The sequence below is a fragment of the Tauraco erythrolophus genome, chromosome 22 (genome assembly GCF_009769465.1).
Source record: "Tauraco erythrolophus isolate bTauEry1 chromosome 22, bTauEry1.pri, whole genome shotgun sequence".
In the NCBI taxonomy this organism is placed as follows: Eukaryota; Metazoa; Chordata; class Aves; order Musophagiformes; family Musophagidae; genus Tauraco; species Tauraco erythrolophus.
Window position 1 is genome coordinate 7,966,965 of NC_141486.1, and position 17,191 is coordinate 7,984,155.

At 49.4% G+C, this 17,191-nt stretch overlaps 3 protein-coding genes across 3 annotated transcripts in view; 2 read left to right on the forward strand and 1 right to left on the reverse strand.

Annotated features, from left to right (window-relative positions):
* TSC1 (TSC complex subunit 1) overlaps positions 1 to 5,264 on the reverse strand; it is a 52,320-nt gene extending 47,056 nt beyond the window's left edge. Inside the window, exon 1 of the mRNA XM_086625340.1 lies at positions 4,540 to 5,264. The gene's annotated coding sequence lies outside the window, so the exon portion shown is untranslated. The remainder of the gene's footprint in view (positions 1 to 4,539) is intronic.
* A 1,701-nt stretch (positions 5,265 to 6,965) lies between these two features.
* On the forward strand, positions 6,966 to 12,932 carry LOC147527220 (bile salt-activated lipase-like). Its single transcript, XM_086625266.1, has 11 exons — positions 6,966 to 7,031; positions 7,496 to 7,646; positions 8,082 to 8,204; positions 8,552 to 8,749; positions 8,850 to 8,980; positions 9,388 to 9,495; positions 9,699 to 9,816; positions 10,578 to 10,764; positions 11,319 to 11,522; positions 12,021 to 12,218; positions 12,728 to 12,932. The coding sequence occupies exons 1-11, from the start codon at positions 6,966 to 6,968 to the stop codon at positions 12,930 to 12,932; spliced, it is 1,689 nt and encodes a 562-aa protein (XP_086481392.1).
* Positions 12,933 to 13,835: 903 nt separating this feature from the next.
* On the forward strand, positions 13,836 to 16,488 carry LOC104380010 (general transcription factor 3C polypeptide 5-like). Its single transcript, XM_086625452.1, is given in 4 exon segments — positions 13,836 to 14,067; positions 14,290 to 14,488; positions 15,541 to 15,730; positions 16,390 to 16,488. Coding segments are annotated over 4 exon segments (720 nt in total).
* Positions 16,489 to 17,191: the final 703 nt, after the last annotated feature.

Below are 17,191 nucleotides of genomic sequence, written 5' to 3' on the forward strand. Positions count from 1 at the left end.
CAGTTTCTTCTGTGCTGGATGAGACCTAAGAAAATGCAGATCCCTGCAGAGTTCCTGACCCACCACCTTTTGACACACTGCTGTTAAGGCTGCAACCCTGAACTGAGACTTGAGATCTGCCACGCATTTCTTGCATGACCTCAGGCAAGACACGAGCACTGGATTTCTGGAGTCGTTCAGCACACTACAAAGCTCACAGAAAGCTTCACCCCATCTGTGAGATGAGGATAATAATTCCCCTCTCCCCTTCATTTCGCTTGTTTATTTCAACAGTAAGATAGTCAGGAATGAGACTGCCCCTCCTTATCTTCTACACACAGCACCTCGCACAATGAAGCCTTGGTCTCGGCTGGAACGCCTGAGTGCCACTGCGATACTAATAACGACTGATGGAAACTTAATTCAGCAAAGCAACCTAATTCCGTAACTGGCTTAAAAAGAAATCCTCCGAGCGCGCGCAGCAAAACCCCTGCGTTCAACCCTCTAAACTGCCAAACGAGTGGGGAAACAGGGCAAGCAGAAACGCACAGAGGATAAACCAGACATCAGCGCTGTTTCCACTGGTGAATAATACTCCAGGGGGAGAAACAGAGCTGGATATAGATGCTACAAACATCCCACTTGATGGCCTCATTTTAAAACTGTTGCTTCAATACAAGCATTTTCAATCTGGTCCTTGGGCTGATTTTGACCAGTTGGCTCAAGGGTCATCTGTGTTCACCATACCAGACGGCAGGGCAAGCCGAGAGCGGAGAGTCCCCAGGAATGGGGAAATCTGAGGCTGGGGAGGAGCCGAGCATGCACTGGGCTCAGCTTGGGTCTGATAAGTTTATCAAGCATTGCCGGCTGCTAACTGTCAGCCGGCGAAGTGGGCCTGTTAGGGAGGAGGAACAGCTCCCACGGCAAGATAGGACAGCCCGTGCCTTATCGGAGTGCCTGAGCCAAAGAGGGAACCGGAGAGCGAACACTTTCCAACCACTTCATCAGAACAACAGACAGATTGGCAGGAAAGGCCTGTCAGCCTTTCCCTTCTGCCACCCCGGCATCAACAGGGAGCCTCCATCCATGCAAATAACCCGGGTAAAAGCAGCATGAGAGTTGCAAATGTGAACACAGGGGCCTGAGGGAATGCATGGGATAAGTTTTCTTAGGAACACTGCCCAGCAGGGAGGTGGATTTACAGCAAACAATTCAGATGCTTACTGAGCCAGCTGCTCCTGTTTGGTGCCCAGAGCAGCAGCTCTCTCCCATGCTGCCTTCCCTAGGTTTGGGAGGGGCGAGTCTAGCATTTCAAAATACCACTAGTCACTAAGTTTTGGTGTGCAGGTAATTGCTTCATTTTCCCTTTACTGTTTCTGAAAAATAGTAAAAAAACACCACTAAATGAATAGAAAAGGACAAGCCTGACTGTTGCCATCTGAGCTGCAAAAGTATGGGCCAGGAAACGCCCCTCCACACTTACCCCTAGGGCAGCAGTAACCAAATCAATGCAGCTGAAGACGGTAGTAGAGACTCTCCTACATTTGGATGAGCAACCTTAGACAAGCACAGCCTGTGCAAGCTCCTGGTCTCTATACCTCAGCCATGACAGGGAGAGTAGTGAGATTCCCTCCTGACGCATCCTCTGCTCGGTGTCCCTGTTGAGGATGTGCCGTGGATAGAACTGGTGTCAGCTCAGCAGCTTCAACATGCTTCATTTAGTACGAGACCATACAGAGCTGTCATCCCACATCCAGCCCACCTTTGGGACTTTGGTTGGGTTCAAGTTGGTGGCTGGAGTCCTGTCTATTTTGAGGGGGATTACTGAAAGCTGGCCCCAGTGCAAGGCCTGATCCTGTGCTGGGAGGATGCATTCACATGTGGCTGCCTGGATGCAAGTGCTGTCCTAAACCCTTCATGGAATATGAGGCAGGAAACCTGCAGCAGCAGCAATGTAGGCCAGGACATCTCCAATGTGAGCTAGTCACTCAAAGGCTCCCTTTCTGGTAAGCAACACATCCAAGGAGCAATTTATCTCCTCCTAAAGCACATATGTAAACCAGGACAGAAGTTATGCCTTCAATGTACCTACTTCTCTCACTGAAGAGAAAGGGAGTTTCATATCTGTAGACATCTAAAGTTACATGAGATGAGTCACACCCCTGTGGTTTCTGCACCACTCTGAGGCCAAATTTCTCACAGCTGTTTCTGCTCCAACCCATAATCTACTCTTCTCCAGGCCACAAGCAACCTCTAAGCCGTTTAATTCCCCTGTGCATCAAGGGCTCCTAAGCAAGTTCTAAGTACAACAGCCACATTCAGCACTGGCCAACACAGTCTGAGGTTCAAGGCTTCCTCATGAAGAATGAGCTAAAAAACCCTACCCCATTGATTCTGCCTTCCTTCTGAGTAATTTTAAAGCAATGGGACTTTATCTTACATCCCAGACTCTTCTATATTAGGAGTTCTGGTGGGATTTTTGGCAGTGGTCAAGTCCACTGGTTTCTTCTCTTTATAAAATAGAAGTTATCTCTTGTCTCAGTTGAGGAAGGGGAAGTCAGAGATGATGGAGCATTCCTGTTCTTGAAAGGGCCCCATCCTGAGAGTGTGGGCATGGTGAACCAGTGTGTCAGTCAGACATCCCTGCCCCAGCTCCCTATTTAGATCCAGCCTGTAGTAGCTTGGCTGTAAATCAATCAGGCTCAGTGGACAGCAGGTGTGACAGCAGCTGGAAAAGAGTCCAGGAACTTCAGCTGCATTTTCTGACATTGTAGCATTGTGGAGAACACTAAATATGAGACTCAAAACTCAAAGGAGGATTGTAGTCCTGGCTTTGCTATTGCCAGCTGACCTGAGCTAGTCACTATCCTTCCACCTCAGGTTTCTCATCTGCAAAGTGGGGATAACAGGGACATGCTCTAAGATCTACAGATAAGAGCAAGGTAGAATTGCTGCACATGCACTGTAATCTTACACTGGAACAGCACCCAGCATTGTGAAAAATCCCACAGAAAATATGTAATGCATCAAAGCAAAGTCTCTGCATTGTGATGTGCCAAACTGATACGCATTTCTCACTTTAAATTATTTGCCCAAATTTGAGTAGGAAACTAGAAATGGAACTCAGGTCACCTGGACTTCTAGTCTTGTTTCTTAATCAATTTTCTGTCTTACCTCCTTGAAGTATGACTGTAAATAGAACATCTCAAGTTAAAACTCTGTTCTTAGGCAAAGCATCATATACTATTAGTGCGATTTTATTTCAGAGTTCTGGAATATTCTTATTAAAATATGCACAAAACTAATTTTCTAGTGTCTTACATTATAGGCAGAGCTGACAGAGCAGGAGAATGTCTTTAGTTTCAGAGCAAATGGATGTGGGACAGCTTAGGTTTGCCATCTTAACTGGAACTTAAGGAAATGATTAGCTAGAAAGTCAGAGAGCCATGTCTGTACCTGCTGCATCTTTGCTCACAGTACTCCTTGCTACTGTACGTCTGGAAGCAGCCACTACATACCATGGCCCATTTCAAGCCAAATCCCTATTTTTCTTAACTATGATTTCCCACTGAAGTGAGCACAATATCCAACAGTCAACTGGATTTACCCCCCAGCCTGCAAGCTCTCTCACAGCATCATTATAAATTCGCAGGACATACAAACACAAACCTTGTGGTTGTCAGGATTAATAATTTAAATTTTTGGGGCACTACCTCCTCAGCCCCACTTCCTCAATCCCCAAGTCTCCAGCAATCTTAGCTCAGAAAGGAATGTGACTCAGGCCTTCAAATGAAGGGCTGTCATCTGCAAACCCCGAAGACTGGATGTGGCCATGGTTTTATCACTGGCCACCAGCTGCCTTTAGAGTTCTTGCCTCCTCCCCAATGATTCAGCAAATCTTCTTTGAGGAGAAAAACAAGCACACAAGTGAACAAATCACAATGTCAGATTACAAGGATGAGCGGGAAAAACTGTAGCTTGAAGGAGAGAGATAAAAACTGGTAAAGTTGCACAATCTAAGGACTGAAAGGCCTGACGAAGACTTGGTTTTGGAGGAGGGGCAATAATAATGTGAAAAATAAGATTGTAATTTGGAGTCTTTACACCATGAAACATTGCTAACAATAAGAGAACGCAACATAGAAGAAAATTAAACGTATTCTGCTAGGGATTTTTACAAGCAGAGCCAAGAGCTGAATAGTCCATCCTGTTACACCGAAACAAAGTTCCAACAAGCAAACTACTTCTGGAAGGAGATTCTGCTCTCCATAACTCAGATTTCAATAGTTTGGAAGCACATTATCAGGCATTTTGAACATCACTCTTCCTGAAAAGGGTTCTGTGTCATTTGGTGCCTCAGGCACAGCAAAGGGCACTTAGAAATAATGGTTTAACTTCTGGCAGTTTTAGTCAGTGAATCATATTTACATATTACAGTCCTTTTCCATAAACATTTTGTTTCCTGCTATAACTGCTCCTGAGGCAGAACACAATATCATCTTAACAGCTCATGGTACACAGTCTATAGACTAGAAAGTAAAGAAGAAACTTCAGCCAGACCTTAGCTAGGAGATGTAGTGTTTCCTCTAATGGCTTTCAGCCCAGATACTCCAGTCAGAGCCCAGTCCTCCAAGAATGCCATGAAAAACCTAATGAAAATGAGAGTGTTTGCAGTTTATGGAGAGTTCAGGTTTCATTTGTTGAATCTCTCAGCCCAGTGGGTCCTCTGATATCTGTGAGACAGAGATACAGCCTTCCACTAAATTAAATGCAACACAAAAAATAGGCACAAAAGGAAGAGGAGCTCGAGAACTGTGCATACACATATTGTGGACACATAAACTGAAGCTGACTTTGGTCTCCTATTGCTTTTACACTCTTCCCAATTTAATCTCACTACCAGCACAGAGATCAATGCTTTGACACTGAAGTACACCTAAGCAGGTTTGACTTACCTTGCCATGGGTTTGGGTATTCTCTGTGAATATTTGTGTATTCACCTCACCAACAACTTCCAGCTCACAAAACCTCCTTGCCCGCTCTCCGAGGGAGCAGGGGTTTGGTGCAGGTACTTACAGAACCTACTGCTCTTCCCTAGGAGACACAAACAGTGCAACTACAGCACAAAGCAGAGAACACCTTCTCAAACCTCACCCAGGGAATCGATGCCATCCAAACCATGCATTAAAAAGGCCAGGGTGGTCTCCTTTTAAAGCATTTCCCTCATCAGTGCTGCCACCTGCTCTCACAGGTTTGAGGGCTTTCCTCTCAACTCCAACAATAATCAGCTGTGCTCTTAGAGCAAGAGTGGCAGAGCCAAGGGAATACACAATTTTCAAGCTGAAAATGTGGTACTACTGCACCCTACCGACTGAAAACAGCAAATATATATATTTTTTTTCCATTAAATCACAATTTCTAAGCCTGGCTCATTGCTTTGGGGAGGGAGACCGAGTCATGACACCCGAGTGCGTGGGGCTGGTGGTTCTCCTTCTGCCCCATCCCAGAGCTCTGACAAAGTGCACACACCCATCGCCCACCCCGCAGCGGCTGTCACACTAACACACAAACACCCCCAGACACACCGAAAACACTGACTGAAGGACAACATGGTGGTGGGGGGAGTGGGTGCTGGAGCTGTCGCACATGCCCCATCTGTGCACGGGGCACCCGTGGGAAAGGGGGAGCTCAGGGACGGGGGGAGGTTGGTTGTGTGCGGTGGAGATGGGATGGAGAATATCACCTGTTTAAGCTGTGGCCCTGCTCTGGTTTGTCCCTCTTGGTTTGACACAACAGAGGCAGGAGCTTGAGAAGCTGCCTGGACCGCACAAAGCCCAGCAAAAGTCCTCTAGAGGACTTGCCAGGTGAGGGGACCTGGTGATCTGGCGAAGACGACTGCCTCCTCCAGCACGCTACACGCGGTGTGGGGTGCAGTGAGCCCGGCTGGGCTGGAGCCGAGGAGGGAGCACGCGGGAACCGATGCCATATGTTCCTGTGACCTCGCTCACCAGACCTGTTCCCTCATGGCCCCTGGTTGGTTTTGCCAGAAGAACAATCTGTGAGATCTCCCACAAGAAACATCTTCCATTTTCTCACTGTAGTCCTTCATAAGCACATTATAAAAAAAAAATAAAAAATCTTTACTGCATTTCCATCTTGCTTGGTCCTGTACCCTACTGAGCTGCAGTAATTTCAGCAGAGCAAATGCAGAAGGTGAAGCCTTTTGTGCTACAAATACATGTCACACAAATCAGCAGTCAAGTGCTTGAGGGTTTTCTGTCGGAGAGTACAGGGGAACTCTGTCATCGGGCAGCAGGATGTAGCTTTGCATGTTTTTTAATTTAAATTGTCTTTCCTCAGTGGTGTCACTAGGGCCTTTTAAGGTACCAGTATGTGATTACAAAATCCATATAGAATCCATATCCTCACTAGCTGATGCACTTCTCAGTTCCACTTGGACTTCCCTGGTAGCTGGCAAGGACTGAAGGAAGCAGAGCTTCAGGTCCACAGAGCTTGGCTGCTCTGGCCGTTAGTCTGCCATTGCCGACTGGATTGTTATCATTTAGTCACAGAAATTAAAGGCCTGCTGGCGTTTTCTGAGTGTTGTGCATTCGCCAGCAAGTTACGAGTGCAAGGTTTCTCATTAGTGGCTTTAATGCAGAGCTTAATGATTTCATCCTCCCGCACGTGTGTGAGGCTTCTCAAGGCTTCAGCGTTTTTTATGACCTCTGGAGTTTAGTCAGGCTGAGATATTTCCTTAGACTTGGCCTCCAGCCCACAAAAGCAGCATCTGCAGGGCTCTCACACTGACACCAGTCTACCTCAGCTATGGCTTGGCCCCAGCGAAGCGAAGGACAAGTGCGTAAAGGCTCCCCTGGTTTACCTTAGAGCCAAGACTGGGTCATGGCATTGACACACAGCTGCACTCCTAGCTGTATATATGTAAGGCTGCATTTGGGGACTGGCTCCTGAGGGGTGCACCCACCATGGCTCGCTGGGAGATCCTCTGCTTTGCCTTGTGCTCCTACCTCGGGGTAGCGCAGGCTGCAACCGTAAGTACAAAAGCACTTCAGGCTTTGCAAGACATTTTGCCTGTTCCTGTCGGAACGAGCAAACACCCTGTCTGCAGACTGTGACAGCCCAGCCAGGGTGTTTTCCTGCCCTAATCACAAGGCTTTTGCCAACATCTTTCCAAAAGTTCCTGCACAGTTCTGTGTCAGGTCTGGCCTGGTTTACATGTTCAGGGAGAAGGTCCTCACCTTCTGCCATTCATCTTTGGGAGTGCAGGGGAATCGCTGCTGCCTGTCTGCTCCAAAGGGCAGCCGGCAGGACATCTGCACGGCCACATCTCCAGAGGCAGCTCCCTTGGGCTTTCCACAGGAGTCCAAAGGGATGGCTGGGGAAGGGGGGCTGCAGGTGGGCCCATCTAGGAGACCGGCCAGGCAAGGTGTGGGTGCTGCCAGAGGCATGAAGGACTGTGCAAACGCTTTTCTCTTCTCGATGGTACCACATGTAGCTGGGCGTGGTGTACACCGAGAGCGGTTTTGTGGAAGGCGAGAGTAAAAGACTGAGTCTCTTTGGGGACTACATCGACATCTTCAGAGGGATTCCCTTTGCTGCCCCTCCAAAGACTCTGGAAGATCCTCAACCTCATCCTGGCTGGGATGGTAAGATCCAACTTTTGAATGCCTTTGCTTTGGGGTTTTATTTTTGCTTCTCTCTCCAGTTAGTCCACTATTGAAAAACCAACGATGTGGCCTGCTTTCAGCTACTAAGAGCACCAAGAAAAAGCTCTTAGTCTCATGGTGGGTATGACAGTCTGTGTCTAAGTGTTCCCAAGCAACTCAAGTAACCACATGAAGTAACAAGTCCGAACCACAGCACCTGCATCTCCCCTTCCCATGCTTGGCTGCCCAGAGTAAATCCCCATGGGAAAGGGTCCTACTTTGCCACTCCCTCAGACTCGTCACAGTATCTGGGGAGGCTTTTCCACCTCTGCACTGGACTCAAGGAGGAGAGGATGGATGAATGGATGGATGGCTTGCAACCAAGGGATGGAGTTGATGGCTCTAACTAGGACCTGCTATCGTCTCTCCTCTCAGGAACACTGGAGACAAAAGAATTCCAAAATCGCTGCCTGCAGATGACACTTACTCAAACTGATGTCCATGGGAGTGAGGATTGTCTCTATCTGAACATCTGGATCCCTCAAGGGAAGAAACAGAGTATGTGCTTGTCAGAGACCTGGGGAGGAGATTCTCAGTTGCCTTTTGTGGACAAAGTGCTCTGGAGCATCTCTCAGCAGCTACATTCCCATAGCGGGCAACTGCAGGAGCAGTGATTTACAGAGGGAAAGATAGGAGCCTTGTCAACCAATGTCTCTCAGCTGCAGCATCTTGGGAGTTTCCACCTCTTCTACAGAGCATGGACTCTCTTGGCCATAGGCTATTGCAAAGCATCATGTCCCTTCATGCCCGGGTGGAGCGATGCTCAGCGAGTGGGTGTGAGGGAGCATGGGCAGCACCTTCTAGCTCCGTTGTGGCTCACACCACTTTTCTTCCTCATCTCCCAGTTTCTACCAACCTGCCAGTCATGATCTGGATCTATGGTGGCGCATTTCTTTTTGGAGAGAGCCAGGGAACTAACTTCCTGGATATCTACCTCTACGATGGTGAGGAGATCGCTGTGAGGGGCAATGTGATCGTGGTGACCATCAATTACCGCGTGGGGCCCCTGGGCTTCCTGAGCACTGGAGATGAAAACTTGCCAGGTACCGTAGCTGCTCCCTCTTCAGGGGACCCTGTCACGGGTCCCCAGCTTACCAGCTTTGCTGTGCCCTTTCTCAATGGTGGGTGCTCTCTGCTGCTCAGGGAACTATGGGCTGAAGGACCAGCACATGGCTATTGCCTGGGTGAAGAGGAATATCAAGGCCTTTGGGGGTGACCCAGAAAACATCACCATCTTTGGGGAATCAGCTGGTGCCGTCAGTGTCTCCCTGCAGGTGAGTTGTCCTTGCCAGACCCCACCAGAGCCACTTCTCTTCTCTGTAAATGGGAGACACGCTCCCCTTGGCACTCCACCACTTTCCTCCCCACACTCCACCTGATTAGCATCCTCTCCTGCCCTGGGATAGCAATGCTCAGCCTCTTTGCTTTGTAGCCGTTCCACCTTCTTCAGTCGAAACAGCCTGACTGCTGCAGGCACGTATCTGAGCATTTGGGACTTCTGGTGAAACAGCATTTACTTGCCATGTCCCCCTACTCTGCTCCTCTTTTCACCAGAGCATGAGAGCTGGCAGCTTCCCTGGGCCTGGTGCACAAGGGGTGAGGCGACTGGCGGGGTCTGGCAGGCGATGGGCTCTGCGGGAGTTTGTACCTGCAACCCTCGTGTTTCTGTTTTGCACCACAGATGCTGAGCCCAAAGAACAAGGGCCTGTTCAAGAGAGCCATCAGCCAGAGCGGTGTCGGTCTCTGCAGCTGGGCCATCCAGGATGACCCGCTGGCCTGGGCTAAAAAGGTAATGGGCAAGTCTTGCTGGAGGGGATGGGAAACAAAGAAGCAATTCCCTAGAGAAGAGCGTAACTAGCAAGGGATTCTGCAGGAACCGTGCTGACAAACACAGAGCTTTGGAGACACGCTGCTTTGAGGATAAAACCAGCCTGGTAAGGAAGCCTGGCTTCAGAGGGTAATGCTGGGGGGTTTCTCTCTCTCCTCCTGCAGCTTGCAGAAAAGGTGGGCTGCCCCACAGACACCACCGCTGCCTTGGCCAACTGCCTGCGCGTCTCCGATCCCAAAGCTGTGACGCTCGCCTACCACCTGGAACTGATCGACCTGCCCAGTAAGTCCCCCAGCCCACGCTGTGGTCCCCTACCCCACACAGCACTCGCTGTCCCTTCAATGGGATGCTGGGGCAATGACCAGGAGTGCAGAAGCAGTGCTTGTGTCCTTCAGAAATAGGACAATAACGACAGATCTTGCAGTTGTCCTTCTGCAGGTAGGTGTGCATTGCGCTCCATGAACGCTGCTCATCGTGCAAAGGCAGCGGTGGCAGAGGAATTATCCAAGGGCCTTGGCTCCAAAACAGCTCTTTGGGCTTTCTGTTATGTGAAAGCAGCAAGAGCAATTGTAGAACACAGCTTAGAAACAAAAAAGTATTTGACCACAACCCTGCTAGTTTCATTTGAGTCGCTGGGTGGAGTGTAGGACTCTGACACCATGAAGGGAAAACTGCTGCTTTTGACACCTGTGAGAGCTTCTTTCCCAAGAAGACTCTCCTCGTCTTGATCTCCTCATGCTCCTACTAAATAGCCCCAGTATTTAGGCTTGCTCAGGACACAGAGTGGCCAAGCCACCACCATTGCAGCTGCACTGGCTAGGGCTGGCTCTCCTGGCAATGAGTGAGCATAGCCAGATGAGATGGGGATGAGTTCTGCTCTTCTATACCTTTGCCTGGGCTTTTTGGGAAAGGACTTGGATGGAGGAGAGGAATTTTTATGTTTCCTGCTAGTACTTGGCTGGCAGATCTCTTGTTCTTCTCCTCCACCACACATCTGTCTACTCTCAGCTCCTCACATACTCTGGTTTTGTCCCCTGCTGCAGCTCCCCTGGTTCACACACTCGCCCTCACTCCTGTCGTTGATGGTGACTTCCTCCCAGACAAGCCAGAGAATCTCTTTGCCAACGCTGCTGACATTGACTACCTTGCTGGGGTCAATGACATGGATGGACACTTCTTTGTTGGCTTCGATATACCTGCTATCAACCGCCCACTTGTGAAAATCACTGCGTAAGTGAAGGATGCTCTTAAAACCCTTCACAGGAGGAACCTTATCTTTAAGGTAGCCCCCAAACTCCAAGGACTCAGACCTAAGTGGACAGGGCACTACCTGCAAAACAGGATGTCACTCCAAGCCAGGGTACCTAGGGCACATGTGGCCAAGTCCAGAGTCTTCAAGAGAAAGGACCAGCTAGTGAGGAAGCCTCCCCATATCCTTTAAGGTGCTCCTGAACTCAGCACCAGCGATAGGCTTGGCAGCCGGGATGCTCTCTGTCCAGAGCAGGTACATGCCAGACATGCTGGGTGCCCACCTCGTAAGGCTCCCGTTTGCAGACAAAAGGAGCTTGTGGCCAATTTGGCCCCAAGCTGCTCTGCTGAGAAAACTGGGAAACACGTGCCTGCTGTCTAAGACCTGGAATGAAATCACTGGCTTTTACTCCACCAGACCATTGCTAACCGCAGGGTTGGAAGCGAACGCCACTGGGGCTGGGATCCATTTCCATAAGCCCTGCCCCACTGGAAGCTGCTGGTCTGTAATTAGTTGATACTACTTGTCTTTTCAGGGACGAGGTCTATAATTTGGTCAAAGGACTTACTGTGGACAGGGGTGAGCCCGGAGCCAATGCAACATACAATATCTACACACAAGCATGGGGTGACGAGCCAGACCAAGAGATCATGAAGAAGACAGTGGTGGAGCTGGCTACTGACTACATCTTCCTGATTCCCACGCAGTGGGCACTGAATCTACACCTGCAGAATGCTGGGTGAGCACCTCATCCCTGGCATAGCCCAAAGCCTGCCTGGGGACCAAATCACTGTGTTCTGAGGACAAGGGGCTGAGGTGCAGGTTAAGAGGCCTGAACTTGAAGGAAACAGGCTTTGTGGTACTGAGTGGACACTTACACATGGCTCGTAGAAACACTATTTCTCTAATGCTGCAAGGGGATCATGCTAGGAATTTGTTTTAAATCCCCATTAAACGAAGGCTTTGCTTCCTACAAACTTCAGACTTTATCCTAGCAATGTTTGATGCCACAAGACACGGCAGCTGGATGACATGAGGGTTAGGTTGAAGCAGAAATGAAAGTTTTAAATTACCAGGTAGAACGATGTTTTCTCTGGAGACCACTCTTAGAAGCATGTGAGCATCTTCCAAGGCTGAACCCCTGGCTCTGATGGTATTTGGAGCACAGTTATGAATCTGCCCCCCTTTCTCTGCTCTCCACTCGCAGCTGCTTAGCAGGTCTATTTCATTTCCCCAGTAATGCCAAGACATACAGCTACCTGTTCTCCCAGCCATCCCGAATGCCCGTCTACCCAAGCTGGGTAGGGGCAGACCACGCCGATGATCTGCAGTACGTGTTTGGAAAACCACTTAGCACTCCCCTGGGCTACCTGCCCAAGCACAGGACTGTCTCAAAAGCCATGATTGCTTACTGGACCAACTTTGCCAGGACGGGGTGAGTGATTCCAGTTCCACAGTTCGGGCTTGCTGTAGTGCTTCAACCTGCTGCTTTTGCCTATTAACCTCTTGGGTGCCATTCACAAAAGCAGGGTGTCCTCTGTCTGTACTTCTGTTGTGAGCCTGACTCTATGTCTCCCAGTGGTGGTGTTTGCTCTGGGTCCTCCTCATCCAGGGAACACCTGGGGACAGCAGAAACATTTTCTCAGCTTGTGAACTCTGCTTAAACTCCATGATGAGATTTGTTTCCAAATCCTGGTGTTCAGACAGGTGTTAAGCCCCGTCTGCACCATGGGACGATGCTATTGGGAACCGAGGAAGAAGACTGCAGCTTGGCAAGTCGGTCCCAGCAGGCAGAATTGCCATGGCTTGTCTCAGTGTCCAACTCTCTTTGCACTCACTTAAAGCCCCACTTGAGTAGACGAGGTGCCTGCCAAACACCACAAACCCTGCTGCATCCACAAGCTGCGCTGGTAAAACTGAACTTGTGTGTCTCCTTTTTCCCAGTGATCCCAACGAAGGGAATTCAGAGGTGCCTGTTAGCTGGCCAGCCTACACCAGTGAGGCCAGTTACTACCTGGAAATCAACAGCAATATAAATGAGGACTCTGTGCAGCAAAATCTGAGAAGCCAGTACGTGACCTACTGGAACACCGTCTATCAGAATCTGCCACAGGTTGCCAACATCTCCCTGGCCGACGTACTGCTGTGAAGCTAAACAAAACCACCTTTAAACACAGCCCAGTTCATTAAAGGCTTGCTTGCAACTGAGCCATTCTGCTTCTCTGTGTCTTTGTTGTGACGGGATTTTCTCCCCAGCATTAAGGTCAGGCAGCCACACACAGTCTCTGGGCAACGCGTGTTCCCGTCACCCATGGCACAGCGATGTCCCGGGGGGCTGCTGACACCCGGAGCCGTGGTGCGGCCGCTCTGCCAGTCCTTGGGCTCGGGGTTCGTTTGCCCTCATTGCCCGTGTGACCCAAGCCTGCCCAGTCCTCACGAAATCTCCGTTTTACCATCAACATCCACACTAACAACAAACAGTTCTCGGCTAATTGCAGTTGGAACAGAGGCACAAAAACCCAAGTGGTGAACTGTTGTCACACATGCACAGAAATCAGCTCGGGAATTCAAAGAGGGACAATAAACCCAAGCTGGGAGGCTGGGCTGTGCTGGGGAACTCCAGTCCTGAGCTGTGGTGAGGGGCCCCAGGGGCTGGGGGTAAATGGAAGGTGGAGGGTACCCGGGCAGATGGTTGCGGGGTGGGCAGCTCAGCTGTGGCCCTGAGGAGTGGGCTGGAGGCAGGAGAGACTGGGGTCCTGGGCCCCCTCACTGTGGAAACCCCCTGCCCACGCCGCTTGGGCACAGCAGGTCCCACAGAGGCCCCACATGAGGTCGTGGGGTGATGCCGCTCACCCAGGCTGCTGCTGCCCACGGGAGAGGAGCCAGGGGGTGTCAGGCAGGAGTGGAGCATCCCCCAATGCTCTCTTGGTGTCGATGGAGCAGGGATTCATATTCCTGAGGAAGTGTGAAGGCAAAGGGCTGCTGCCCGTTGTTGAATGTGTGGATCAGGGGATGATGCCAGAGTCTAGCGTAGACAGCCTGTGTGGGTGTGATGCCAGTGGAGCCAGTGCCTGCCTTTGCTGACAGATCCATGCGGACCCTACCCAAGGACCCTTACTACCATCCCATGTGTGCCAATCACCTCCCGACCTCCTCCATGCTGCTCAAGGTGAAGAGGAGAACCAAGAAGAAGCAGCAGTTGGAGACTGGAGAACAAATCCAGCCGGAAGTCCAGTTCGAAATGGAAATCCTTGGGACTGTCACTACCATTTACAAATTTCAAGGTAGTACTAGGATTTGTGTCCACATGACTGTAAGATGAGGACATCTGATGGGAAAGGGAAGATTTTCCCTCGAGGAATTTAGGAGTGGAAGGACAATCAGGTCTCCTTGTTGTATAAGCCTTTGCATAAACTTATCAGACTCCTCCTGAATGTTAAGTGTTGCAAGAAACATTGGGATATTCACAACAAACTTCACAATGTTCTAACTTTTGTTTCTTCCAGGAATGTCTGATTTCCAATACCTGGCAATGCACTCTGGTCCTGATGGCAAGCAAACCTCCATGTATGACAAAGTCCTAATGCTCAAACCAGAGAAGGAAGAATTTTTCAATAGAGAATTACCTCTCTACATCCCGCCGCCAATTTTCTCACGTCTGGACACTCCCGTTGACTATTTTTATCGGCCGGATATACAACACCGGTGAGTGCCTTTTCTCACTATGTAGAAAATGGCTGGGTTGGTTCTGGAATGGACAGGCAGTGAAACATTTTGCTGCTCTAATATATACTTCTAAGAGACAGTTCTTCATGTTAAGATTTCCTTTTTCATCACTGGAAGATGCCTCCAACCATTCTGACTTCAGTGTTGCTATAGGATCTGTGGTCTTGAAGCATCAGAGCAGCACTAAGCACATGGTTCGTGTATTTCACCTGTTTAAGCTGCGGCCCTGCTCTGTTTCGTCCCTCTTGGTTTGACACAACAGAGGCAGGAGCTTGAGAAACTGCCTGGACAGCACAAAGCCCAGCAAAAGTCCTCTTGAGGACTTGCCAGGTGAGGGGACCTGGTGATCTGGCAAAGATGACTGCCTCCTCCAGCACGCTACACGCGGTGTGGGGTGCAGTGAGCCCGGCTGGGCTGGAGCCGACGAGTGAGCACGCGGGAACCGATGCCATATGTTCCTGTGACCTCGCTCACGAGACCTGTTCCCTCCTGGCCCCCGGTTGGTTTTGCCAGAAGAACAATCTGTGAGATCTCCCACAAGAAACATCTTTCATTTTCTCACTCTAGTCCTTCATCAGCACTCAAAATAAAACAATAATCTTAATTGCATTTCCATCTTGCTTGGTCCTGTACCCTACTGAGCTGCAGTAATTTCAGCAGAGCAAATGCAGAAGGTGAAGCTTTTTGTGCTACAAATACATGTCACACAAATCAGCAGTCAAGTGCTTGAGGGTTTTCTGTCAGAGAGTAAAGAGGAACTCTGTCATCGGGCAGCAGGATGTAGCTTTGCAGGTTTTTTAATTTAAAGTTTCTTTCCTCAATGGTGTCACCAGGGCCTTTTATTTACCAGTATGTGACTCCAAAATCCATAGGGAGGTGGAGCCAAAGACAAACCAATTGTTCACATGGCTGAATCCCTTGTCTTCCAACATCTGGAGCACAAACTTCCATTTTCCCATGTTCCCGTGAAGACTCTGAGTCCATGTGTAGCACAGGCAGAAAGCAAACCCCATCCTTTCCCTATTCCTTAGGGAGGGATACAACAACCCTCAGGTGTCTGGTGAGAACCTGATTGGCCTTAGAGGGCACAACGCTATCTTTGTGAACTTTGATGACAAAGAAATCCCAACTAAACCCCTGGATGCTGCCGTACAGACCTAGAAGAAAGTGTGCAGCAATGCTGTGGATAAAAAGGTGGAGGAGAAATGTAGAAAAATATGTGCCTTATTCCTGAGCTGGGCTGAGCACTATGCTGTGCCATGCAGACCTCAACAAAAATTGTTGTGGTTGTAACTACTGTTGGCTTCTCTGAAGGTTTTGTAATTGTGTTTCCTGTTTAACTTTGTTAACGAGTGAGATATGGACCTGCGTAATTAGGCCAGGAACACAAATCCAGGCCTTTGGTTTCCACTCCAGTTGATATCAGCTGTCCTTTGTGTCCTTAGCCAAACAAAACTTGCTTTTTCTGTTCTCTAATCTCTCAAATGAGATGGGCTCTACCCGCATATTCTGCCAGCAATACAGGAATATTTGGTGTCCTGAGCAGCTGCAGCTCCCCTTGAAATGATGGATGGGATAAAAATTTGGGTAGGCATGACAACGTCACGTTAGGAAAGTGAGTGATAAATATCTGATATGTCCCTGAGGGCTGTCAAATATTCTTCCTTAGAGTTGCCCATGTTCTGAAAACCGATTTTGTAATGTGCCTTCTGCAGAGCTCTCCAGCCCTTTTGGAGAGTTGACTGGCTGCTGGATGGACATTGTCTGTTTTTCTGAGGATAACAACGGGCAAATCCAAAGTCTGACTGACATAACAAGTCTCCGTAGATGCCACTGAGACCGCTGTGTTCAGTTCCATGGTTGTTTCTGTATTATTTCAGCTCTTCGAAGTCCATCCTGTCTGGTCTCAGAATGCAGTTAAAGCCGGCATCAAGCTCCCAAGAAAGAGCTCGGCATCCAAACCAGGTGGCAATACATGAGAAAAGTGGAGAAGTTGCATTCCTGAAACTCGCCATGTGTGGGAAGTTCAACTTGGCCGAGTTGGTGGCCTGAGCAGGTATTGGGGGAGCACTCCAGTGCTACTGGAGTCCCTAAGGCAGTTGATGTCCTTCTGCTTGTCTAAGGGGAATGCAAGTACTGTGCCATGACTTCAGCATCGAGCATCACTGGCCATCTTGGAAAGAAAGGCAGCAGGAAAACACACTTTCTGGCAGTGAGCCATTCCCTTCTGCGGGATGTAGCGTATGTTGTCCTCACTAGCTGATGCACTTCTCAGTTCCACTTGGACTTCCCTGGCAGTTGGCAAGGACTGAAGGAAGCAGAGCTTCAGGTCCACAGAGCTTGGCTGCTCTGGCCGTTAGTCTGCCATTTCCAACTGGGTTGTTACCATTTAGTCACAGAAATTAAAGGCCTGCTGGCGTTTTCTGAGTGTTGTGCATTCGCCAGCAAGTTACGAGTGCAAGGTTTCTCATTAGTGGCTTTAATGCAGAGCTTAATGATTTCATCCTCCCGCACGTGTGTGAGGCTTCTCAAGGCTTCAGCGTTTTTTATGACCTCTGGAGTTTAGTCAGGCTGAGATATTTCCTTAGACTTGGCCTCCAGCCCACAAAAGCAGCATCTGCAGGGCTCTCACACTGACACCAGTCTATCTGAGCCATGGCTTGGCTTCAGCCAAGTGAAGGA

Bases quoted from the DNA above. Each gene is read 5' to 3' on its own strand.
- LOC147527220 (XM_086625266.1), top strand. From the start codon at position 6,966: ATGGCTCGCTGGGAGATCCTCTGCTTTGCCTTGTGCTCCTACCTCGGG. The intron at 7,647-8,081 runs GTAAGATCCAAC...CTCTCCTCTCAG, and splicing joins ACCTCATCCTGGCTGGGATG to GAACACTGGAGACAAAAGAA. The intron at 8,981-9,387 runs GTGAGTTGTCCT...TTTGCACCACAG, and splicing joins CCGTCAGTGTCTCCCTGCAG to ATGCTGAGCCCAAAGAACAA.